The sequence below is a fragment of the Schistocerca cancellata genome, chromosome 1, assembly GCF_023864275.1.
Source record: "Schistocerca cancellata isolate TAMUIC-IGC-003103 chromosome 1, iqSchCanc2.1, whole genome shotgun sequence".
NCBI classification, from domain to species: Eukaryota; Metazoa; Arthropoda; class Insecta; order Orthoptera; family Acrididae; genus Schistocerca; species Schistocerca cancellata.
Window position 1 is genome coordinate 788,214,040 of NC_064626.1, and position 27,927 is coordinate 788,241,966.

Here is a 27,927-nt window from a genome sequence, read left to right on the forward strand (position 1 = left end):
AGACGGCCAAAGTATCGCAGTCGATTTGACAGTGTAAAAAGTGAAACATCAGTTTTAAATCAGTTTTCAACGTCTTGTACGTCATAAGAAACACGACAACGGCCGCCGTTAGCTGGTTTACGTGACTGCACGCACCCATTAAAAATGTCCGCCGAGCCGAGGTAGCCGGCCGCTGTGGAAGAGCGGTTCGAGGCGCTTCAGTCTGGAACCGGGCGACCGCTATGGTCGCAGGTTCAAATCCTGCCTCGGGCGTGGATGTGTGTGATGTCCTTAGGTTAGTTAGGTTTAAGTAGTTGTTGTGAGCCGAGCAGAGCCGAGCCGGCAAAGCGCGTTGCGTGCAGGGGAGCACGCAGCGCTGCTGGGCGGCGGGTCCGCGTGCCGATTGCCTGGCCTCTCTTGAGGCCTTCTTCTCGGTCTTCTTTGGCAGCAGGACGGCCTGGATGTTGGGCAGGACACCACCCTGTGCGATGGTGACGCCCGACAGGAGCTTTTTGAGCTCCTCGTCGTTGCGGATGGCACCCATAGTGCTCAGAGCTATTTGAACCATTTGAGCCGAGGCAACAGCGGAAAAGCTGCAGCCGCGGCAGGTCACTTCTTTAGACGCTTAACCACCACGAGCATGTGCTACGTGCTTCGCTATGACTCTGATACAAAGGAGCAAAGCAACCAATGGAAACTTGTGGGTTCACCACCGCCGAAAAAGGCAAAGACCTAATCATCATCAGGCAAGGGGGTGCTGAGTGTTTTTTGAAACTCCTGTGGAGTGATGCTAACAAATTAAGCTCGTTAGGGACAAACCATCACAGCAGCATACTGTACCAATACTCTTGCCGAGGTTATGGGAGGTTGTCAAGACGAAGTGTCGCTGGAAGCTGTCCGACGGAGTGCTTTTGTTCCACGACAAGTCCCCAGCTCATTCTGCACGGAACAGTCACACACGCTGGTCCTACGTGAGAAGAAATTTTGTCACACTCCCCCATATTCTCTTCACATGGCCTTCACTGACTTCTTCCTCTTTCCTCGGATGAATAAATCATTGAGTGGCAGGCGTTTCTAGAATGACGAGCACGTGGTGTTCGAGGTGGATCGTTTTTCTAAAGGCCAAAATGCACACCTGTAAAGCCAAGGTGTCCTCCAAGTCATTAGGAAAAATGTCGCATTGAAGAGTGAATATACAGGGTGTCCCAGAGGAATGACCAGTATTCAGGGATATGACACGAACGATCATTCGAAGCAAAAATTTCTAGTAAACATGAGATGTAAAATGCATACCTTAAGAGAGATGAGCATGTCTTCATCATCGATACCGTGAAGCAAATCTGTTCTACTGCGAGCTCTTTGCTTTCCATATTTCGAGAGGAGATTGTATGGACCAAACAAAGAGAAAATCGCCTAGTAGACGTGGTCTCTAAAATGCATAGCTTTAGGGCTAAGGGCACTTGTTCAGTAGAAGAGATGTGTTTGACAGTACCGAAGATCAACAGGTGCTCATAGTTCATAAGATATGCACTTTAGAGCCCATATTTACTGGACTTTCTTGTTTTGGTCTGTACTACCACCTGTCAAAAGCAAAGAGCTCGCAGTAGAAGAGATCTGTTTCATAGTATCGAAAATGAAGAAGCGGTCATAGTTCATGTAGGCGGCCCGCCCGGTTAGCTGTGCGTGCCATCTAACGCACTGCTTTCCGGGCGGGAAGGCGTGCCGGTCTCCGGCACGAATCTGCCCGGCGGATTAGTGTTTAGGTCCGGTGTGCGGGCCAGTCTGTGGATGGTTTCTAAGGCGGTTTTCCATCTACTTCGGCGGATGCGGGCTGTTTACCCTTATTCCGCCTCAGTTACACTACGTCAGCGATTGCTACGCAAACACTTTCTCCAGGTACGCCGCGTACACCATAATTACTCTACACCGCAAACATTTGGGTAACACTCGTCTGGTGTGAGACGTTCCGGGGGGGGGGGGGGGGGGCTGGGTTCGGTGTGGGGTGGCGATGAGATTCGTGCACTGCTGTAGCCTGTTGTGGCGTTGTGAACCACTGAGACCTACGACGGGGACGAAGCCTCTCCGTCGTTTCCAGGTCCGCAGTTCAGTACAATACAATAATGGATGCAACTTATAGTACATGTTTACTAGATATTTTTGCTTCGAATGACGTTCCTGTTATATCCATGAATATTGACAATTCCTCCTGGGCCACCCAGTGAACAAGATTTCATTATCGCACTTGATATTTTCGTGGTGATAATTAAAACTTTATGACTGCTCATCGTATTTCTTATGCAAATATGGGGCCCTTTCTTTTTAAAACACCCTGTATAACACTGCAACGTCTCGGAAAAGCTTCGAGGAGTTAAAACCGTTGACTGTGGGCCATTTACATACATCGAGAGCAAAATGGTTCAAATGGCTCTGAGCACTATGGGACTTCACATCTGATGTCATCAGTCCCCTAGAAAGAGCTACTTAAACCTAACTAACGTAAGGGCATCACACACATCCATGCCCTAGGCAGGATTCGAACCTGCGACCGTAGCGGTCGAGCGGTTCCAGACTGAAGCACCTAGAACCACTCGGTCACACCCGGCCGGCCCGGGTGTGACCGGCCGGCCATCGAAACCATCAACGGCGCACTCATACTTTAGTGAAGTAAGCTTCTGATGAGGTCTCCACAACCAGTAAGACATTCAGAGTACTGTAAGGTAGGAGGCCTTTGCCGAGTATAAGCTGAAGTGTACACTTGTGGTAAGTTAAACCTGGACACCTATCCGGAACTCGAACACATATTCACGGCTCTCGTGCCCGGACCCTCCATCAATAGTGCTATTCGAAAACCACTCACAGACAGATCCAAAATTAGGTCCTGATTAACTTGTCACAATTGCCCACGCACGTATTTTGTTTCGTACTTGTAGTAGGCGGTGTGCCGCTGGTAGCAAATATGAATCAAGTAAAGCACGTGGAAGTGGGATGTAGACTGGAGGCAGTCGCACCTGTGGGCGTCGCGTGGTGGAGGGCGGCGGCTTGGTGTGCGGCTGGTGCTTCGGGGGCGGCGGCGGGGGCGGGGGCGGCGAGGGCCTGTCGGCGGCCGGCTGGGCGGCGGTGGCGTTGCCCGGCTCCTCCAGGCAGCAGCGCATCGTGGCCGACGGGCAGGCCACGTCCTCCAGCACCTCGTAGCAGATCAGCGTCGCCCACTTGTGCACGCACATGCCCGGGCAGTCCCTCGCCTCCTCCGTGCTCGTTATCGAGTCCAGCAGCCCTGCGCGCAAACACCACAGCTCCGCTCAGCGAGCACCACTGCAAGTTTTACCTACCTTCAGAGAAGTGTTATCTGCTACACCTTTTCCAATACGTGCTCCGCCATCATTAATCACTTACTAATAAGGAATGTGGCATAAAAAGCGACGAAATTAACACAAGAAACTTTTAAATTTTGACACGAGTTTATTATGCAATATACAGGGTGTTGGAGGTATAAGAGCAGATGTTGTGATCATTGGTACCCTTAATATGTACCCACTTCAATGTGTTGGTTGTTTTTTCTCTGCGTCTAACAGTCTTCCCGCAAACATGTCACATAATTTACTACCTCGTGCTTTCTCTACGGTCGTAACTGCACCACTAACGAGGAGAACACGGCAAATGCCATAATCTGATTTCCCAGAAACTTCACTCAGTGGAAGAGGCTTCAAAATAAGGGAACAAGTGTCTCAGCTTAGCAGTTTCTGAAAAAGCGACAGTCACAATTTTCGAGATACTTCCGACGAAATGGTCGCTCGTTGGTTAACGTCGTGGGGTGTTAATTTTACACCCCTTGTTCCAAACGAGACTATTACTTTTATTTTTGTTTTTCATTTATATACCAATGTCTGTAGAAGACTGCTACATGAATTTTTTAGAGTGTATATTGCTATAATGTTGTCGTTATTCGTGTACTACTTGCATGCCAGATGAATGAATTTAAAAAGAAAGAAAGTATTTGAAATTGTTTTCAATGAAATTCTTGTAGTGTATCCTGATTCATAATCAGTTGCAAGCTCCACTTCTCGGAAAAGTGATCCGTTATCAATGGTTTGCCGCGAAATTATTGCCAACGCGCGAAACCTTCACCAGTGTTAACGACGTTTCTTTCTCGAGTAATATTCATACCAAGAAATGTCACTGTGGCAAACCTGCATTTGCGCGATGCTCGTGGTGTTCGGCATATCCGTGTTTAAAATGTTTCTACAGTCGGTATCATCCGAGGGAATGCACCAAATCTTCCTGGTATGCCATATGGCCATACCAAAAAGGTAACCTCTAGACATCTCCAAAAACATTTAGTTTTCAAAAGTGCCAACTAAAGTGCTTTGCTCTCAGAGTCTTCCAAAAGAAGGTTAGCTACCCACAGCAACACCGTCTGATCACAAAATATTATTCGTTAAATAAAAAGTAACTTGAAGTAAGCACATCTTTGAAAAAATGTAAGATGTCCTCCTGGAGATTAGCTCCTATGTGTAGTAGTGAATCGATCAATGGCACTCGTGTGAACAAAAAGCCAACATTGAAACTCACTAATAAGTCGGCTGGTTCGAGACGCAGATTCTTCAGGCACCGTATAAAATCTTTTGAATTTCCTCTGTGGTGTTCAGATTTCCCGATCAAAGGGCTCACAAGAGAAGCAGATGTTTTTGCTAGGTAATATGTTGGGTTTCCTACATTGCTGACAATAGGGAGAAGTGGAATCCGTTCTTTATGTAACTTTGGCAGGCCATAAAAGCTTGGTGGAGCTGGCGTTCGTACTCGTAGGATTTTTTCAGAAGGTCAAGAAACTGACTGTGCTCCAGGATGGAGGATGTCTTCCATTGTACTGCATCCGTTAGTCCCTTCTGGAGATGATAATACGTTGACTCTTGCAGTAAATCCATCATATTGTCAAAATGAGATGTTATAGACAGTAGAACAATAGTACTTCCATTGTCAGCTGGTAAAATTACCATTTGTGCCTTCTCTTAAAGATCGGGGCGCTTCCCAATCATGAGCGGTGACACTCTGTTTGGGTGCGGGATCCTACTTATGACCTTGCAAGTTTCTCGCCTTATTCTTTCAGGAGTCCTACTGGGAAGTTTCAAGACACCTCACTCAACGGCGCTGATAAAATCTTTAGATAGTGGATTATCTGTGAAACTGAAGATAGCGCATCTACATGGCTTATCTTCTTCCGATGACATGCATTTAAGGCTATAGACGTTAGTTTGTTGATTACTTACGTATTCCATAGATCATTTTCTTTCAGCTACCACTTTTTAAATAAAAATTTTTTCAGAGGATTACAAGGAATTGTGCAGCAGAAATGATTTTAAATTAGATTTAAAACTTGCGTTGCTACCTGTCAGACATTTTATGTTACTGGGCAAACGATCAAAAATCTTTGTTCCTGCATATTGCACTCCTCTCTGAGTAACTGACAACTTTAACAATGGCTGATAAAGATCATTTTTCTTCTAGTGTTGTAGATATGTACATCACTGTTCTTCTCAAATTATGATAGATTATTTATGACGAATTTCATTAGCGAATATATGTATTGCGACGGCACAATTAAAATGGCTAGTTCCTTTAAGAGGTACCTACGTGATGTCCGTAGGTGAACACCACACATTATTCTTACTGCTCGCTATTGTGGAACCAATACTTCCTTTCTGAGTGTTGAGTTACCCCAGAAAATTATTCCGTACTACGTTAATGAGTGGAAATATGCAAAATACGTCATGAGATTAATACATTTGTTTCCAAGATTAGCATTTGTACGAAGATCACAAGTAACTGAACTTAATTAAGAAGCTCAGTAATATGCTTCTTCCAGTGAAAGTTTTCATCAATATGCACACGCAAAAATTTGGAGCGTTCTATCCTATTTGCTGACACTTGTTTGTGTGCTACATCAGTTGTTTGTATGACTATTTGTTGCACAAAACTGGAAGTAGTGAGGTTTTCTTTCAAAATTCAGGAAAAGCCGATTTTCAGAGAACCACTCAATAGGTCTTGGAAAATATCACTACCAACTCCTCTGTTGCTTTTTCTCTAATCGGATTTATTATAACACTAGTATTGTCTGCCAAAAGTACCAATTTTGCTTGTTGAACGTTCAGTGGAATATATATAAGAAGTAGGAGTGGACCCAAAATTGAACGCTATGGGATTCTCTTTGCGATTTTCTTTTTTCCCCAGTCACTAAAATTTTCTACCTTTCCAACATTGTGTGAACTATTCATCACAACTTTTAGCATTCTGTTTGTTAAGTGTGATTCAAACCAGCTATGTGTGAAGCCATCAATTTCATATAACTTGAGTTTTTCTAAGAGAGTATCACGATGTAAACAATCAAATGACTTGGAAAGGTCCAGAAAGTACCAACTGGCGATGTACTATTGTTTAAGACATGGCTATTTGATGAGTGAATGTACAAATAGCAAAATGGTTCAAATGGCTCTGAGCACTATGGGACTTAACATCTATGGTCATCAGTCCCCTAGAACTTCGAACTACTTAAACCTACCTAACCTAAGGACATCACACAACACTCAGTCATCACGAGGCAGAGGAAGTCCCTGACTCCACCGGGAATCGAACCAGGTAACCGGGCGCGGGAAGCGAGAACGCTACCGCACGACCACGAGCTGCGGAGTACAAATAGCATTCTCAGTCGAGTAACCCATCTGGACTCCAAACTGTGACATGCGAACTACATTGTTTCCACTTAAGTGTGTGACTGATCTCGAGTACAATACGTTTGCGAATATTTTGGAGAAAAGATGCAAATAAGGAAATTTGACGATGATTGTTAAGTCTGTCTTTTCACCTTGATGATGGAAATTTAACGTGCCAGGACTTTCTGCCACGTCCAATCCGAAAACGACCACGTAGCGCTGTTTACCCACTTTCCAGAAGTGATGGTCTGTTCAGTATGTTCCAAGTGTTTCAAGATACTTCCCTGGGGCACACTTCAAGTGACTTTTACTTCTGTCGATGAATCTCCATCCAACAGAAGGTGCTGCGTACTCACTATCAAGTAGGATAACAACAGCGTGGTCAGCCGATAGAAAAATCGTTAACAGGTACCTAGTCTACGGGCTCACGCAGGACGCAGTGGGGGCAGAGAGGTGTGGAACACTCAGTGTGCGATTTGTGCTTTTATCAGGGGGGGGGGGGGGATGTCTTAGGGGGTTAGTATAATTATATATGTTACTAGCTTGGACCGTGGCGTTACCCATGGATAAACAGTTATTTATAAATAGATGTTAATGCCGAAACTCACTATTCACGCGTATGCACTATCAGAAAAGCCACTTTGTGAGATGTTTTAGTAAACCTTCAAATTTAGATCTCTCCTGTGTTGATCAGGAACCATCATGTATCAGTTTTTCAAAGAGATGGACAAGAGAACTGTGACTTTCAAGAAAAGCTCGAAAAGCATTAAATGAGGAAGCAATCCAACGTACGCGAAAAATATGGCCTAGTTTTAATAGCTGCGAGGATAATTCTTGTGAAATACTTTGTAGTAGTCTGATTTTTGGGACTTCGAGAAAACACAGAATATAAGGAATCTAAAAAAACCTTTATATGGTATACATCTGCTACATCATTCATAACATCGTGGACAGGTAATTTCATTTTGTGGTTCATACAATGAACGACAGTTAAATCCTTATGTAAATGACTACGCAGTATAGCGGCTACGCCTTTGTAAGGTGCAAGCATTGTTGAGCCACCATCTGTTGCGACACCTACAAGGTGGTTTTTTAGTTCATCATTTGTAATGCCATACTTTTCAAGAGCTGCTAACAGTGTGCTGAAAATGCATTCTCCTGTCCCACTTCCTCATTCAACAATGTCAAAAAAATAATCGCAAGCAACTCCCTCAAAGGACAAACGTATATATATTATTAAACAAGTTTTATTGGAAACCGTTGTACTTTCGTCCATCATGATACAAGCTCGCAAGTAAACGGATGACGCACCTTAGACGAAAGCAACAATGACAACATGTTAATGATGATTTAGTTCTAAACGTTTTGAAATGCTTAACTACTACATGCATGGAGAGCTGCATCAAATCAGTCTCTGGACTGAAGACAACAACAATAACTACTAGATAACACTTTTTCAAAATTAATCAGCAAACATATTAATAGTATTAATAGTAAGACTGTATTAAAAACTTTCAGTGTTCGGCTCCACAAACTTAAATTATATGTAAAGTTTTACTCCAGTGCGTGGGAAACAAACATCCCAGGTTGGGATGCATAAACTAAAACCTGAGGAGGGGATGGTCTGATGCAGAGAGGGGGAAATCCCCCCATCCCCCCCCCCCCTGCAAATCGCACACTGGGAACACTAGAGGTGAGCGGCTGTGTGGGCAGACGCCGCGGCGGTAGCGCACCACGCGGCCGGCTCTTAGCACTCGGCGGCAGGAAGGAAGAGGCGGCCCTGCCCGGAGCCTGTCGCTGTGACGTAGCGAGTGAGCCCGGCCGGCCGCCGATGCGGGTGACCCGTTAGGCAGGAGAGGCGCCGTTAGCCGCCGCTGCGGCAGCGCCTGCGGGTAAGGCACGGCGGTGGCAGGTGGCTGATGGCTGCCGCCGCAAGGACGGCCAAGGCCCAGCTCCAGGCTGTGTCTCCCCCCACCGAACCTCATTTCGGCCATAGTTGCTCTACCTGATCAAGAGTACCCCGACACACACATACATAATGCAGAATTCACCATTAGATGTCACGAGGGGCGGATCTTCCAGTATAAAAAGAAGCAGGGGGTATCGTGTTGTCAGTAGAGAAGCAGTAACAGCAGGCATGGATGTCCGAAAGAACATTTCACCATACTCCTTTATAACAAAGACACTGCTGTTTCGTATGTACACTCCTGGAAATTGAAATAAGAACACCGTGAATTCATTGTCCCAGGAAGGGGAAACTTTATTGACACATTCCTGGGGTCAGATACATCACATGGTCACACTGACAGAACCACAGGCACATAGACACAGGCAAAAGAGCATGCACAATGTCGGCACTAGTACAGAGTATATCCTCCTTTCGCAGCAATGCAGGCTGCTATTCTCCCATGGAGACGATCGTAGAGATGCTGGATGTAGTCCTGTGGAACGGCTTGCCATGCCATTTCCACCTGGCGCCTCAGTTGGACCAGCGTTCGTGCTGGACGTGCAGACCGCGTGAGACGACGCTTCATCCAGTCCCAAACATGCTCAATGGGGGACAGATCCGGAGATCTTGCTGGCCAGGGTAGTTGACTTACACCTTCTAGAGCACGTTGGGTGGCACGGGATACATGCGGACGTGCATTGTCCTGTTGGAACAGCAAGTTCCCTTGCCGGTCTAGGAATGGTAGAACGATGGGTTCGATGACGGTTTGGATGTACCGTGCACTATTCAGTGTCCCCTCGACGATCACCAGTGGTGTACGGCCAGTGTAGGAGATCGCTCCCCACACCGTGATGCCGGGTGTTGGCCCTGTGTGCCTCGGTCGTATGCAGTCCTGATTGTGGCGCTCACCTGCACGGCGCCAAACACGCATACGACCATCATTGGCACCGAGGCAGAAGCGACTCTCATCGCTGAAGACGACACGTCTCCATTCGTCCCTCCATTCACGCCTGTCGCGACACCACTGGAGGCGGGCTGCACGATGTTGGGGCGTGAGCGGAAGACGGCCTAACGGTGTGTGGGACCGTAGCCCAGCTTCATGGAGACGGTTGCGAATGGTCATCGCCGATACCCCAGGAGCGACAGTGTCCCTAATTTGCTGGGAAGTGGCGGTGCGGTCCCCTACGGCACTGCGTAGGATCCTACGGTCTTGGCGTGCATCCGTGCGTCGCTGCGGTCCAGTCCCAGGTCGACGGGCACGTGCACCTTCCGCCGACCACTGGCAACAACATCGATGTACTGTGGATACCTCACGCCCCACGTGTTGAGCAATTCGGCGGTACGTCCACCCGGCCTCCCGCATGCCCACTATACGCCCTCGCCCAAAGTCCGTCAACTGCACATACGGTTCACGTCCACGCTGTCGCGGCATGCTACCAGTGTTAAAGACTGCGATGGAGCTCCGTATGCCACGGCAAACTGGCTGACACTGACGGCGGCGGTGCACAAATGCTGCGCAGCTAGCGCCATTCGACGGCCAACACCGCGGTTCCTGGTGTGTCCGCTGTGCCGTGCGTGTGATCATTGCTTGTACAGCCCTCTCGCAGTGTCCGGAGCAAGTATGGTGGGTCTGACACACCGGTGTCAATGTGTTCTTTTTTCCATTTCCAGGAGTGTATTTACCAATGCCAGGCCCTCGACTCTCAGTAAATATTTCCTTCTTGGACGGGAAAATACGTAATGTAGGGGTACAGGTTGTGACGCATGGACGACGACATGTGAAATTTTGGGTGTGACCGTGATTCGTGCACGGATAGCCGAAGCGGCTAAAGTGACTGCTCTCGTAACGCCTGAAATCCGGATTTGAGTCCCGTTTGGGACAATATACAGACGATGGTGTTTCATATTCGCAATTGCGAAGACATTTCTTTCTAAATCTGGCCAAGTCGACTGTTGGTGATGGCGCTGTGAAGTGGAAACGCAGAAGGAACTGCCGCAGCTAAACCAAGACCAGGCAGGCCTCATGTACTGACATTCAGATACCGTCGAGCAATGCCGAGGGTGAATGTTGTAAGAAATTGTATGAAATCAGCGTGAGTTCCAAAGTGCTACCAGCAGTCCATCCAGCACAATGATTGTGCGTAGGGTGTTAAAAGGCATAGGGTACAATGATCGAACAGCTACTCACAGGCCACATATTTCCGCAGTCAGAACAAATTATACAGTATTGTGAACTACGTACATCAGAGGAACAGTTCGGAGATGACGACTTCTCTGTATCAACATGACAACACACCCTGCCATAAAGCAGCATCTGTGAGGCAATGGTTTGTCGATAACAACATCACTGAAATGGTCTGCCCTGTCCAGAGTCCCGACTTCAACACAATGGAATATCTTTGGGATGAGGTACGACCTAGACAGAGCTCCAGACCCCAGCATCTAACATCATTACCTTCTCTGGTTTCGGCTCTTGAGATAGAATGGACTACCATTTCTCCAAAGACATTCGAACACCCCATTGAAAATGGTTTCCAGCAGAGTTCATGTCGTCATAAATCCGAAGGACGGATTATTAATTATCATTAATGTCCACTAATAGATGCTGAAAACTTTTGAACAAATGGTGCATATTCAGCGACACGTCAATTATGTGCTGCTTTTCTGCGATTGGTTCGACGACTGCTTTGATGAAGTCTCTTCCCCTCCGTGTAACTATTGCTACCTACATCTGCTTAAAAATAAAGTCCCTGTGATTACTGGAATCAAAGGGATACATTTTTTTTTTTTTTTTTTTTAAGATTTGAGTCGGGTTACAGACAGACTGAATTGAAAGAAATTGAAGCACAACAGGACCATAATACCCGGGGTTAGCCGGCCGCTGTGGCCGAGCTGTTCTAGGCGCTTTAGTCCGGAATCGCGCTGCTGCTACGGTCGCAGGTTCGAATCCTGCTTCGGGCATGGTTGTGTGTGATGATCTTAGGTTAGTTAGCTTTAAGTAGTTCAAAGTCTAGGGGACCGATGACCTCAGATGTTAAGTCCCATAGTGCTTAGAGCCATTTTGAACCGGGAGGTTATAATTAAAATGAGGTGTTCCAAGTGCTGTAGAGCGCGTTGTATACATCGCGGGACGCTGTAACACCGCAGGTACGTTCATTAATCGGTGCGCTCGTGGAATTGCTGAAAAGAAATAATAGTTCGGTTTCTGACACCAGGTGAAAATCAGCAATCAGAATATGGCGTGGATGCAGGAAAAGGGTAAGAACGCTCAAACACATGACAACGGTAGTTCTGGCACGTTTATTAGGCTATGGTCACAAGTTACAAAACGTTTTCGATACGGTCTCCCGACTCAGCAACTTGTTGCATCCGTAACACGGCATGATCAACAGTTGTTCATAGCGTATCCGGTGTAATTAGAGCGATATGTCGTCGTATGCTGTCCTTCAGAAATAGATCAGATACATTCCTGATACACACGAACTTTCAGATATCCCCATAACCAGAAGTCACGTGGATTTAGGTCGGGGGATCTGGAAGGTCACACAGATCTTATAAGTGCCTGGAGATGGCGGTCATTAGAGAACGTTTCTCGAAGTAAATCTTTCACCTGACAAGCGACATGTGTTGTGGCCCCATCTTGCATGAAAACAGCGGTGTCGACACAGTTGCATTCTGGCAAAGCTGGGATCACATGTTGCACAAGGAGGTGTTTATAATGTGCAAATTACACATTACAGGCTCACGAGGCGTAATCTCAAAGAAAAACGGACCGAGAATGAAGGAGCTTGTGAAAACGCATGGTTTCATAGGTCACATGGTCACATAAACAGAGTGCAGTGGATGTTCCTGTACAACATAGAATGGTGTAGAAGCCCATATGCGACAGTTCTGCGCATTCACGCTACCGTGTAGAGTAAAATGTGCCTCGTCCGTCCAAAGAATATTCCCCAGCCACAATCCAGAAGTAATAGATGTACTTTGCTTGACTGGACACCACATAAATACAAGGATGGAAAAACTAAATATCAGGAATTACAGATTAGCTTCATGTAAGTGTAAAGTTAACAAGGAAAAAGGAGGAGTTGCAACATGTGTAAAATTTGGGAACTCAGTCAGAATTATTGAAACAAGCCGTTTATATGTAGAATAGGATCTAGAAGCATATATTTGCGAGTTACTACTGCAGAACATTTGTCTTGTAATTGTAACAGCCTGTAGAACCCCTTTAGGAAACCCAGCTGCTTATGAGAAATCTAGATGCATTAATGAGCTAAAAAGAGCAAGAAAAAGTTAGTAGTTTGTGGTGATTTCAATGTAGATTTCATAAAAGATTCTAATAAGAAAAAATGAAATGGAGTCATTAATTGGGTGTTTCAATTTAATTTCAATAGTCAGTCGTGTGCAGCAAGTTAGTAGTACAGATGACAATATTTACATAGACAGTGCTCATGCTGAAAAATTAATATACACTCTATAGCTAATGGGCTATCTGAACGTTATGGCCGCGCGAGATTAGCCGAGCGGTCTACGGCGCTTCAGTCATGAACTGTGCGGCTGGTCCCGGCGGAGGTTCGCGTCCTCCCTCGGGCATGGGTGTGTGTGTTTGTCCTTAGGATAATTTAGGTTAAGTAGTGTGTAAGCTTAGGGACTGATGACCTTAGCAGTTAAGTCCCATAAGATTTCACACACGTTTGAACCTTTTGATCATTATGTACGATGAATAGTAATAAACAATGTAGCATCTTACAGCCCTGAGGCAGGTTCATACAAAGCAGTGAGGCTTATTAATGAGAACAAGACGTAGTATTTTAAGAGTAAGTTAACAGAGGTGTTATGGGGTGAGGTATATATAGAAAGAAGTGCTAACATAATTCAATTTATTCCATGGTAAATTTGTGTCAATACTTGAAAGTTGCGTTCCTAAAAAGTTATCCCCAAGATCCATAAAAAAAGAACAAGTAAGCCGTGGATAACTAAGGGAATTAAAATTTCTTGTTAGAGGCAGATGGCAAATTATGTAAAGGCCAGAATAATTAAAGATCCGACATTACTTGAATACTACGAGGGCGTGCTGAAAAGTAGTGTCTCCGAATTTTTTTGTGAAAACTCCTAGAGCTTTTTAAATAAAACAATCGGTATTAACATTCTACATATTTATTCCTTATGTCTATAAATTTATTTCTCAAGTAGACACCCTGTTGATGAACGCATTTCTCCTAATGAGAGACCAGTTTGTTGATACCGTCACAGTATGGCTCTGAGCACTATGCGACTTAACTTCTGAGGTCATCAGTCGCCTAGAACTTAGAACTAATTAATCCTAACTAACCTAAGGGCATCACACACATCCATGCCCGAGGCAGGATTCGAACCTGCGACCGTAGCGGTCGCTCGGTTCCAGACTAGCGCCTAGAACCGCACGGCCACTCCGGCCGGCATACCGTCACAGTAGAATGTTTGACTTTGTTGACGGAGCCATAACCTCACCTCTGTTTTGCACTATTTCGTCACTATCAAAGTGAAGTCCTTGAAGATGTTCCGTAAGTTTTGGAAACAGATGAAAATCGGCTGGGGCCAAGTCGGAAGTATATGGAGGATGATCGATGACAGTGAACCCAAGGCGTCGGATTGACGCAGATGTCGCATAGCTTGTGCGTAGTCTGGCGTTGTCGTGCTGAAGGGGAGGGTACTCCATGTGTGAACGACCGTTTCAATTTCTAAACTCGACTGCAGCACGCTGTTTCTCTGACACCGAAATAGTTACGTTACACACCGCCATGTTACACGCTACAATTTGGAGTCCTCTAGCGGCAGACGGCTGTAAATATGTAGACATGAAAAACAAAGATATAGCATGTTCTTTTATTTAAAAAGCTTTAAGAGTTTTCACGTAAAAAATTCTGAGGCATTACTTATCAGCACACCCTTGTACAAAAAATACTGCAATGTTTTAAGGTAAGTCACTAAAATTTAAAGACGTATGCACATACAGAAATAAATAATGCAGAGAGTAAGGTATGTGAGATATTGTAAAACGGGAGACAAGACGGGCAGTCCGTGTACAAGGTACCATAATACCTAGACTAAATGACTGATACTTCACAAGCTGCGAGTACTTTTAGAAGTCCCTCTCTAAATGTGACAGCAAAAATAGTGTTGAAAAAGTCAGTTGAAAAAGCAAGAGAATATGTTAAAAATATCAATCCACAAAACATACAGCAACTAGACGTAGCACCAACGTCTTTCACTAAAATTAATAGAAATATAAAAATTAAAAATTCTAAAAAACACAAGCTCATTTGGTGTTAATGGAATTCCAATCAGAATTCTGAAAAAATGTTCCAGTTTAATAAGTAATGGTCTTAGTGATACATGTAATGCATCACTGTCACAGATAAATTTTCCACACAGGCTAAAATATTCAATATTTCCAAAATGTTGGAAAAAGTGTTTTCTGAAGAGCAGTTTCATAGTTCACATTTCAGAAGGGTTTCACGACTGAGAATGCTATTTATATATTTACCCATCAAATACACTCCTGGAAATTGAAATAAGAACACCGTGAATTCATTGTCCCAGGAAGGGGAAACTTTATTGACACATTCCTGGGGTCAGATACATCACATGATCACACTGACAGAACCACAGGCACATAGACACAGGCAACAGAGCATGCACAATGTCGGCACTAGTACAGTGTATATCCACCTTTCGCAGCAATGCAGGCTGCTATTCTCCCATGGAGACGATCGTAGAGATGCTGGATGTAGTCCTGTGGAACGGCTTGCCATGCCATTTCCACCTGGCGCCTCAGTTGGACCAGCGTTCGTGCTGGACGTGCAGACCGCGTGAGACGACGCTTCATCCAGTCCCAAACATGCTCAATGGGGGACAGATCCGGAGATCTTGCTGGCCAGGGTAGTTGACTTACACCTTCTAGAGCACGTTGGGTGGCACGGGATACATGCGGACGTGCATTGTCCTGTTGGAACAGCAAGTTCCCTTGCCGGTCTAGGAATGGTAGAACGATGGGTTCGATGACGGTTTGGATGTACCGTGCACTATTCAGTGTCCCCTCGACGATCACCAGTGGTGTACGGCCAGTGTAGGAGATCGCTCCCCACACCATGATGCCGGGTGTTGGCCCTGTGTGCCTCGGTCGTATGCAGTCCTGATTGTGGCGCTCACCTGCACGGCGCCAAACACGCATACGACCATCATTGGCACCAAGGCAGAAGCGACTCTCATCGCTGAAGACGACACGTCTCCATTCGTCCCTCCATTCACGCCTGTCGCGACACCACTGGAGGCGGGCTGCACGATGTTGGGGCGTGAGCGGAAGACGGCCTAACGGTGTGCGGGACCGTAGCCCAGCTTCATGAAGACGGTTGCGAATGGTCCTCGCCGATACCCCAGGAGCAACAGTGTCCCTAATTTGCTGGGAAGTGGCGGTGCGGTCCCCTACGGCACTGCGTAGGATCCTACGGTCTTGGCGTGCATCCGTGCGTCGCTGCGGTCCGGTCCCAGGTCGACGGGCACGTGCACCTTCCGCCGACCACTGGCGACAACATCGATGTACTGTGGAGACCTCACGCCCCACGTGTTGAGCAATTCGGCGGTACGTCCACCCGGCCTCCCGCATGCCCACTATACGCCCTCGCTCAAAGTCCGTCAACTGCACATACGGTTCACGTCCACGCTGTCGCGGCATGCTACCAGTGTTAAAGACTGCGATGGAGCTCCGTATGCCACGGCAAACTGGCTGACACTGACGGCGGCGGTGCACAAATGCTGCGCAGCTAGCGCCATTCGACGGCCAACACCGCGGTTCCTGGTGTGTCCGCTGTGCCGTGCGTGTGATCATTGCTTGTACAGCCCTCTCGCAGTGTCCGGAGCAAGTATGGTGGGTCTGACACACCGGTGTCAATGTGTTCTTTTTTCCATTTCCAGGAGTGTAGTACAAGTCTTAAACAGTAAAATTTCGCCAATTGATATTTTTACTGCCATTTCTGGGCGTTTATAAAAGTTGAAGTTTTGTGGAACTGATGGCTTTACACATTCATATTTTACAGACAGGGCACAAAAAGTTGTGCTGGATAATTTAAACAATGCTGGAAGCGTAAAAAATTTTAGTGGCTGGGAAAATCACAAAGTCCGACGTAGTTCTATTCTAGATTCACTCCTACTCCTTGTATATGAGAATGACCTCCCACTTAACAGTATTGGTACTTTTTACAGACGATACTAGTGTTATAATAAATCCTATTTCAGAGAAGGAAACAGAAGGGATCGTAAATGCTGTTTTCCAAAGAATTATTATCAAGTTATTCTCAGAAAACTAACAGTCTCTAAATTAAGAAAAAACACAATATATTCAGTTCTATACAACAAATAGAGTCGTCCAACAATTGATGTGGCACACAACAAGGAGTCAGTAAATAGGTAGGAATGTTCCACATTTTTCGGTGTACATGTTAATGAGAAATTGAATTGGAAGAAGTGTGACACTGAGCTTCTCAAACAATTAAATTCAGTTACTTTCGTTTTTCGTATAATTGATAATCTTGGAAACGAATCACTTAACCTCCTGACATATTTAGCTTATTTACAGTCAATAATGTCTTATGAAACAATTTTCTGAGTTAACTTACCACTTAGAAACAAAGTATTGATTGCACGAAAGCGAGCGATAAGAGTAATAAACAAGTGATTTTCATTTACGGACGTCATACACTGAGGTGATAAAAGTCATGGCATACCTCCTAGTGTCGTGTCGGACCTCCTTTTGCCTCGTGTAGTGCAGCAACTTGATGTGACAGGGACTCAGCAAATCGTTGGAAGGCCTCTGCAGAAATATTGACCCTTGCTGCCTCTATAACTGTCCATAATTGCGAGAGGGTTGCCAGGGTAAATGATTTTGTGCCCAAACTATCCTCTTGGTCATGTCCCATAAATGTTGGATGGGATATGGGTGAATAAATCATTCTCACGAATTGTCCAGAATGTTGTTCAAACCAATCGCGAACAATTGTGGTCTGATAAGATGGTGCATTGTCATCCATTAAAACTGCATCGTAGTTTAAACACCTGAATGGCTGCAAATGCTCTCCAAGTAGCCAGAGAGCCCAGTCTATTCCATGTTAAAGAAGCCCACACCATTGTGGAATCGCCGCCAGCTTGCACAGTGCCTTGTTGACAAATTGGGTCCGTGGCTTCGTAGAATCTGCGCCACACTCGAACCCTACCCAGCTCTTGCCAATTGAAATCGGAAACCATTTGATCAGGTCACAGTTTTCCAGTCGTCTAGTGTCTAACCGATATGGTCACGAGCCCAGAAGAGGCGCTTTAGGCGATATCATGCTTTAGCAAACGCAGTCGCGGCAGTCGTCTGTTGCAATAGCCCATTAAAGCCAAATTTCGCCGCACTGTCCTAAGGATACGTTCGTCATTCATCTCACATTGATTTCTGCGGTTAGTTCACTTAGTGTTGCTTGTCTGTTAGTACTGACAACTCTAAGCAAACGCTGCTGCTCTCTGTCATTTAGTGAAAGCCGTCGGCCACTGCGTTGTCCGTAGTGAGAGGAGATGCCTGAAATTTTGTATTCTCGACACACTCTTGACACTGTGGATCTGGGAATACTGAATTCCCTTACGACTGCTGAAATGGAATGTCCCATGCGTCTAGTTAAAACTATCATTCGGCGTTCAAAGTCTGTTAATTCCCGTCGTGCGACCAAAATCACGTCGGAAACCTTTTCACATGAATCATCTGAGTACAAATCACAGCGCAGCCAATTCGCTGCCCTTCTGTACCTTGTGTATGCGATATTAGCCCATGACTTTTGTCACTTCAGTGTATATACAGCAATGAAATCCAGCCATCTGTTTGGTTTTAAATATACCACTCGCATAACTACGAGTTACTAGTGGTGACGTGGAATTTTTTAGTTGATCTACTTATCGTTGTTTACAAATATTTTCAGAGCGATGAGTCCAGCGACTGAAATACTGAAGAATAGGAAGACAAGAGGACAATGCGTATGTACAGCTGTTATTTTCGCTTCCATTTTCAATAGAACTGGAACGATATCGGGGGCAAATTGTAAAATGTTGAAAATAAAATGACGTAACCATTTTCATAAAGATTATAAACGGTTATCAATCAACTACGGCATTAACGTACAGTTGACGGCGCTTCAAGCCTTGGCAGCTAGGCCTGCCGCGAGAAACGAGTGATGTGTAAGGAAGCTGCGCGTTTCCGCTCTGGTTATTGTCTGCAGCTTGTGGCTCCTGGTTTCTCGTCACACACCAGCGGTAACCTACTTTTTCCTCAAGATTCGTATTAAGACTTCCTTATTCAGTGGAATGTTAGTACGAAGTATTTAGAACACTAAGCGCGTTTCTGTGAAGCCGTGAAAATTCAGCGACGTTATGGGAAGAATGACAGCTTGCCCGCCGGCATCGGCATTTACACACCGTACACAAAGTTTCGAGACTGATTTTATTCCTGGTGTATAAGCGACGTCAGCGCAGTAAGTAAGGTGGCAGCTTGAAACCATCTGTCACTTATGGGCAGGCTGTATTAAGTAGTGGATGTGAAACTGCAACGTACCAACGTTGTTGTGTCACAAATCGCAATGGAGCAATATATATAGATCACGTGTGTAGTACTTCCTCCAGAATGTTTTGTAGAAGGGAAAAGTGTATCAAATTTGTTCCGCACATCTTAACTCCCGAACAAAACCAACGCATGAACGTCTGCCGCGACTTGGTTTAAGTGTAAAACAAGGATGATTCTTACATAGAAAAAAAATCATCACGACTCATAAAACTTGGTATTATCATTGCAAATATACCGCAAAACAACAAACCGCTACAATTCGCATGATACACAACGTCTTGACGATATAACCGACATTCGAGCCAAAGTGATTTGCAAGTTGAACACCATTAATGTGGCTTAAGCCTAGACGTCGTATCAATAAACGTTTTTAAGAAGGCTGGAAATTGAAAGTACATTTTGTAAGGGATCCGTGATTCCACGACCATAGATGCTAGTGTCCGACGCCCAGGTCGATAGCAGACAGGAATCGATTGTTGAGAGCTGCAGTAGGCAGTGAGACGAGTGTCGAGTGCAGAGTAGTATGGGAGAGTGACGAGTGAGCGGTAGAGCAGGAAAGACGGGCAAGAATGGTGGTCGAGTGAGTTGTAAACGGTAAAATTCACCGGAGTATGACGAGTGAGCACGTCCCCATGATCGTCGTGGGGTTGACCCTCACTAATACCGATTCGCGAGTGATATGAAACAGAAAGTGACGAGTGCCGAATTACGTGTTTCGCGTCAACCGCGTCGGTCAGCAACAACCATGGATTGCAGTGAGGATTGTTGTGAATGTTAACCATCAGCATTGCGTGTGACGAAGTACTGAAAATCAGCAATCAATAAAAAGAGATAACCGCAATTAGACGTGTAAGGCGAAGGTAGGAACTGCCTCAGAATTTGTGTGTTAGTAGGAAATATATATCAGTTTGTACATCGCAACCTTTGTGGTCCTTAATAATAGACAAACTTTCAATCATTAGCTATTCCATCTCAGAACAGCCGCATTCGGTTGAAATACTCCCGAAACCATAGCAGAAAAACCGATAGCCTTTCATCCATTAAGCACACGGTCATATATCACAATAATTAACTGTTTGGCGGCTTCGGTAAATTACATAAAACCCAACGAAGGAATTTAAAACGGGGGGTGTTTCAATTTCCATCAGTTGCATGAATAAGGAGAAGTACAAAATAGGCGGATAATGATGATAACAGTCACCGTGATAGATATAAATCTGACAGGGTTTTGTATCATATCCGTAGTTATCTTGAAAAACTTGTTTGTACGTAGGAAAGGCAAAATTTAAAAGGAGTGAGGTCGACTATTTATTTCTGTGAAAGGCGACACTGGGTCAGTCCTAAAGGTGCCTTCGTATCGGGACAGGTCGTCAACACTTAGCTGCAGGGACCACGTCTGGAGGCCGCTGGTTCGAATTTTGGTGGCTAGTGAACTGTACAACACAGGGATTTGAGTGACAACGGGAGGAGAACTGGTACCGCTCGATTCATGATCACGCCAATGTTCTAAGCTATATTGCAATCCTACTTGCGGGTCTCACGAAGTGAGTCCATCTGACGTTTTCGGTGGCGGTCCGCTTTGGGACTGGGAATTTACGTTCTTCCGCTCTCTTGGTGCTACTGGAGAGGAGCACGCAGTGTGCCGCAACCTGGGTGTTTCGCCTCTCATCAAAACACTGACGCAACCAGGATTCATGTTCACTAAGCAGATACACGCTCCAGACGATAGATATTAGTGGCCGTACAGCTGCCTCGACGTCATCCAGACAATATCGCTATTCACATCTTTGTGTTGCTCCGCAGTCAGGTCCGTGCAATAACACCCTATCTCCATGGATATAAGCCAACTCATTTCGCGGCTCCCACGCCGAATTTTACTACTTTCCAATTTTTTTTCTTACAATCATTTAAAATATATGTGTTGCGGGACAGAAAATGGCTAAACGCACTTCACAAAATGAATTGCGATTTATTGAGATATGCCGCATTGCAAAAGAGACGCCACAAGTTTGTGACTGTCACACTCTCTTGGTGACTATCACAGTAACTTTGTCCTCTTAATTTGAGCTAGTTTCCATAGCCAGGAAATAAGATTCATTTGCTCAGAAGGCCACACTGATGCTCTTCGTCAATGCTGTCCTGACTCACAGTTACTTTGTCCGTTGGATTAACGAGCTAAATAATCTTCAGTAAAAAAAGTAGGAACACAGACGGGTTACTATCACGTTTCGTGCCTGATACTGTTTTCAGTGTTGCATACTTTTCTTCAATGAACCACAAATAAGTTTGTTAGAGAATTAGATTGCAAAGATATTACAAATGTACAGAATTTCGAAATTCAATCGCTGTGTTTTCATTCTTCTGTAAATGTTGGCACAGAAAATGCAAAAATACAGTGAAGAGCCGAAGAAACTGGTACACCTGCCTAATATCGTTTAGGGCCCCTGCGAGCACGCAGAAGTGACGCAACACGACGTGGCATGGACTCGACTAAAATGTCTGAAGTAGTGCTGCCCACGCCACACGCCATTACAGAGAATCCACCAGCTTGAACAGTCGTCTGCTGATATGCAGGGTCCATGGATTCATGAGGTTGTCTCCATACCCGTACACTTCCATCTGCTCGATAAAATTTGAAACGAGACTCGTCCGACCAGGCAAAATGTTTCTAGTCATCAATAGTCCAATGTCGATGTTGACGCGCCCAGGAGAGGCGTAAAGTTTTGTGTCATGCAGTCATCAAGGGTACACAGGTGGGACTTCGAATCCGAAAGCCCATATTGATGATGTTGAATGGTTCACACGCTGACACTTGTTGATGGCTGAGCATTGAAATCTGCAGTAATTTGCGGAAGGGTTGCTATTCCGTCACGTTGAACGATTTTCTTCAGTCGTCATTGGATGATCTTTTTCAGGCCGCAGCTACGTTGGAGATTTGATGTTTTACCGGGTTCCTGATATTCACGGTACACTCATGAAATGGTCGTACGGGAAAATTTCCATTTCGTCGCTACCTCGGAGATGCTGTGCCCCATCGCTCGTGCGACGTCTATAAAATGGTTCAAATGGCTCTGAGCACTATGGGACTTAACTTCTGAGGTCATCAGTCCCCTAGAACTTAGAACTACTTAAACCTAACTAACCTAAGGACATCACACACATCCATACCCGAGGCAGGATTCGAACCTGCGACCGTAGCGGTCACGCGGTTCCAGACTGTAGCGCCTAGAACCGCTCGGCCACTCTGGCCCGCTGCGACGACTATAACACCACGTTCAGATTCACTTAAATCTTGATAACCAGTCATTGTAGCACCAGTAACGGATCTGACAACTGCGCCAGACACTATTTGTCTTATATAGGACCGACGGCAGCGCCGTATTCTGCCTGTTTACATACCTCTGTATTTGAATACACAAGCCTATACCAGTTTCTTTGGAGCTTCAGTGTATTAGTTATACAAAGTGAACCAAAACTCCACCAACAAAATTATTAGGACCGACATTTTCCGAGTACTTTGGTGTAAGGTAGGTGTTCGGTGGATAGATACACATTAATAATGTAATTATAGTTTATTCGTTTTGTTATTCTGATCACCTTCGTTTTTTGTAAAAACTCCTTCATAATAATGAAAAATATTGAAATATAAAATCAGCGAAACGTACAGCACAAAACACACACGTTCCTTTCACCCGTTCTTCGGTGCTTCCGTGGTGTTGTGCGAAGTCACAGCCTCGAACGCAACTAGAACCCACGCACTCTTGGTGATGTGCAGCGCTAGAGACAAATTACGCGATGTAAAGCTCCGCGGATGTAGTTGGAAACGTTAATTGGCGGAACCTGATTAATTTTAATCACTGATACACTACGAAATCAGTCTTAATAAAGGTCGCCACCCGCGACGCAGGAGTAAATTACTCACGACTCCAAAGTCAATGGTTAAAAGCCCACTAGCTATATAACTACTTTCATGAAAGTTTCCGAGGTCTGATCACTGGACTGGAATATGTACACCGCTAACGATTCATGTACCGCCTCGAACTGGCCGGACTCACATTCGGGTGGACGACGGTTCAAATCCCCGTCCGGCTATCCAGATTTAGGTTTTGCTTGATATCCCTAAATCACTCCAGACAAATCCCGCAATGGTTCCTTTGAAAAGGACACAGCCGATTTCTTTCCCCACACTCTCGTTACCCGAGCTTATGATTCGTTTCTATGATCACGCTCTCTACGGAACGTTAAACCCTAATCTTCCTTCCCTCCTTCCTTCTAAATGGTCACTAGCAACTTTCGCTGATGTTGCACAAGGAGGTGTTTATAACGTGCAGATATCACTGTACACATTGCAGGTCCGCGAGGTGTCATCTCAAAGGAAAATGGGTCGAAAATGAAAGAGCCTGTGTAAACACACAGTCACATAAACTGAGTGCAGTGGATGTTCCTGTACAAGATATGATGGTGTAGAACCTCATATGCGACAGTTCTGTGCATGATAAGCTTGCTAATGGCTCCACCTTCTCTGAGGACTCTTTCGACCGAACAAGTACACGCCACTATAATAATCCGCCATTCTCGAAGAGTATAGGATAGAATGCCAAAGAGGAATTTCACATCAGTGCAAGGGAACACACTTTGGAATGCTATATTGGCTTTTAGTACTGGATACGTAATCTTGTTGACCACAAAAGATCGCTAACGTCACGCTTCTGAAATGATAACCAGTTTAAAACGCAAACTCCACCCCAGTTGGCCCAAGAGTTGCCAGGTGTATGTCACGAGGGCTGCCGGCCGGCTGTTCGCTTACAAGAGCTCCAAACTGCTCCACGGTATTATTTTACAAATGGACCTCTCAGGCAACCACAATCAGGAACAGAGTAACGGCATTCTCACTGGCCACTTCCTGTTCCTGCTTACAGCACTTCTGTAAGGCTATGCCTCTTGGCAGCACCTTAAGAACTTTTTCTGTAACGAGATGGAAAACATCGGTCGTTATGAGGAAATTACTCGGCTTTAAGAACAACACAGTCGGCTCCAATTACTACCATATAGGCGGATTAGGGAACCCCGGTCCACCAGCTTCAGCCGAACGAAGAAAACCTCTTTCTCCCTGCAAGTGGAAACTGGCAGAGGGTACTACATTTGTGAAACAGATTTCCCAGGATATGATATGTTACAATGCAACAACCCTCAGACGCAAAAGTACTGAGAGGAGGTGGCCGCTATTGCGGATAGAGCTCAGCATAGTGTCATTGTCCTGCTCTTCCATTGCATTCGGCGAGCTCATGCACGAGGTGCTAATTCATCGTCAGTAAACCTATCCACACTGCTCCATACTGGTCAAAGTATAAATAACTTTGCAGTAAAACGAACTCGGAGGCAGAACCGTACGGTACTGACCGCATGTTGGAAAGCGAGGGATAAAATACGCTTTACTATTGTCAACAGCAAATGTCGTCAGTGAATGGAAAATGTATTTTCTCAGACAAGACATACAGCACATAAATTCGACTTTTGCAGAGTGGTGCACGTATTTACTGTGCGTTGCGAAGATAAACTGATGTAACAAATCAAATTAGGTGTCAATACACTATAACGAGCCACCAGAGACGAAGGGTCCCTGACACAAAATATCTCAGAAAAAATCCCTGAACCATCTCCCTAATTTTGTCTGTGGAATTCGGGTCCCCCTGCATAAATGCTAGTAGGTGTCTGAAACGTGTGCATGAGAAATGCATTATCACTTCTCAGAACGTTTTGTCCACACACACAGATCAGACGTGGCTATCGCGTTGGTGTACAGCAAGGACAGCGGTCCCAGACAACCGGGCGCCTGCCGCAGTGCTCCGTCTGGTCTGGTCTGGTCTGGTCTGGACTTTCACTGTCAGCAGTCACGAAACGGGGCGGACGCGCCGCTCCACTTGCCGCCTCTCCGCACAGCACTCTTCATACGCTTCTGCATCCACTGTACCTGCTGGATTTTTCCTGCAATGCCTGCCAAAAAACGTGAAGCACTCAGAAGACATCGTTAGATGCCAACGTAGCTTCGTATACCTACACCGCCGACGGGTATGCAAACGATTAGAGTTGCAATTGTCAATGAGAGGATGAACGGCCACCAGAGTGCATTAGTGTTCGTCTTTAGTGTTCTTAACGGGTGTGGTAGGCTATACAAAGGACATCACATGTTGAGTGATCACTGTGAAAGACATGGCTATGCCAGGCGCTTGTGTGAGACAGCGTTACCAGCACATAACAGATTTGAAAGGGGGTTCATTTTTAGTCCGCATTTGGCCAACTGGTCGAATCGCGCAATATACATATTCGTGGGGTATTCGGACGTGACAGTTGCTCCACGTTGCACTGCATGCGAACGTCAGGGTAGGTATACTCGTCGTCAAGACTCCGATCGAACGCGTCTGAGCCGTCAGCTGTGGCCGAGCGGTTCTAGGCGCTTCAGTCCGGAACCGCGGTGCTGCTACGGTCGCAGGTTTGAATCCTGCCTCGGGCATGTATGTGTGTGATGTCCTTAGGTTAGTTAGATTTAAGTAGTTCTAAGTCTAGGGGACTGATGACCTCAGATGTTAAGTCCCATAGTGCTTAGAGCCATTTTTTTTAACACGTCTGACCACCACAATGGAAGATCGCCATACTGCGCACCAAGTGCGTCTTAACTCCTTCATATCTGCACCTGCAGTTTGTGCTGTGAGGAGCACTATTAGCTTGGTTGGCACTATCAGGTCGAATCATATACTCTGTGATCTTATCTCTCTGGTTGCGGAAGTGTTTATTTGATGGCAGTCTGGACACGGAAGTGGTTAGTCAGACGGTGCACAGAGCCACGAGAAAAGGCCGTTACTTGGGAGGAGCCTCGCCGCAAGCTCTGAATGCGGTTTGCTTCGCACACGCTGAGTGATTGTGGGCCTGCGGTAGTGTGGATTCTCAACCTGGTGCAGGCCGAACTTACGGCAGTGATTATAGTCTGTCTACTCAGGTTTGACTCACGAAGTGAATTCTAGTCTAATTGAAATAGGTTATGTGCTTTGATGTGGCATATCGCCATTCTCTAGTTACCAATCACGGAGAGTGCCCCGATAGAATGCACTTAAATTGTGGTTACGACTTTGGCTATACATTGTGTTCGTATGGTTCTACACTGAAGAGCCAAAGAAACTGGTACACCTGCCTAATATCGTGTAGGGCCCCAGCGAGCACGCAGAATTTCTGCAACACGACGTGGCATGGAATCGACTAATGTCTGAAGTAGTGCTGGAGGGAATTCACACGATACATCCGTAAGAGTACGAGGTGGTGGAGATCTCTTCCGAACAGCATGTTACAAGGCATCCCAGATACGAGGTGCTACAATAAAGTAATGAGACTGATGTGAAAAAAATGTTGCTTACCGTTTTAGTTAAGTTTAGTGTTGTCTCCTTCAAAGTAGTTCCCTTGTGATTGCACACACGTTTTCCAGCGCTTCTGCCATTGATGGTAACATTTCTCGAACTCATCTTCCGTGATATCCTCCAACACCCTCGTCACAGCTTTTTGGACATCTTGTGTTGTTTGAAAATGGTGTCCCTTGACCGCCGTTTTGACTTTTGGAAATAGAAAAAAGTCACACGGAGCGATATCTGGAGAACAAGGTGGCTGTGGTAGTACTGAAATTTGTTTTGAGGTTAAAATTGCTGTACTGATAGAGCAGTATGGGATGGCGCATTATCGTGACGCAGAATCTAATTATCAGCAATGTTAGCACAGACAAGAAGAACTCTTTTACGAAGTCTTTCTAAAATTTCTTTCTAGTAATATTGGTTAACTGTATGACCAGAAGTCACCCACTCTTTATGAACAATTCCCTTGGAATCAAAGAAGCACACAGGTTGACAATCGTCCACTGCGGTCTTCATCTTCAACATTCGTTCTGCCTTCACTAAACATTTTATGCCAACGAAAAACTTGAGCTCTGGACATAACCTCCTCAACAAAAGCCTTCTGAAGCTTACCATAAGTTGTCGTCACGTTTTCGCCCAATTTAACGCAAAAAGAAGCGGCATACCGTTGCGAAATATTATGCGATTCCATTTCCGTGACGAGAAACACAAACACATGTTACCTTATAGCACAACTCACGACTGAGCAGTTGCATCGATGTGCCGCTTGGACTCGAAGCAGCTTATAGACCAAGGTCAAAGATATTGTGCCTACGCAAACCTGCAGGGTTGCCACATGTTCCAAAGAAAATCAGTCTCATTACTTTATTGTCACACCTCGTATGCTCAATAATTTTCCTTCTGGCGAGTTTGGTGGCCAGCGGAAGTGTTTAAACTCAGAAGGATGTTCCTGGAGCCACTCTGTAGCAATTCTGGACGTGTGGGGTGATGCATTGACCTGCTGGAATTGCCCGAGTCCTTCGGAATGCACAATCTATCTAGATGTATCAGGGGTCCCGTATCATTCCAACTGCACACACTCAACATCGTTACAGATCCTGCACCAGCTTGATCAGTCCCCTGCTAACGTGCAGGGTCCATGGATTCATGAGGTTGTCTCCATACCTGTATACGTCCATCCGCTCGATACAATTTGAAACGAGACTCGTCCGACCAGGCAACATGTTTCCAGTCATCAACAGTCCAATGATGGTGTTGATGGGCGCAGTCGAGGTGCAA

At 45.5% G+C, this 27,927-nt stretch overlaps 1 protein-coding gene across 1 annotated transcript in view; it reads right to left on the reverse strand.

Moving 5' to 3' along the window:
• LOC126187509 (protein masquerade) overlaps positions 1–27,927 on the reverse strand; it is a 230,038-nt gene that overhangs the window by 56,465 nt on the left and 145,646 nt on the right. Inside the window, exon 2 of the mRNA XM_049928643.1 lies at positions 2,988–3,253. Coding sequence (XP_049784600.1) covers positions 2,988–3,253 — 266 coding nt within the window. The remainder of the gene's footprint in view (positions 1–2,987; positions 3,254–27,927) is intronic.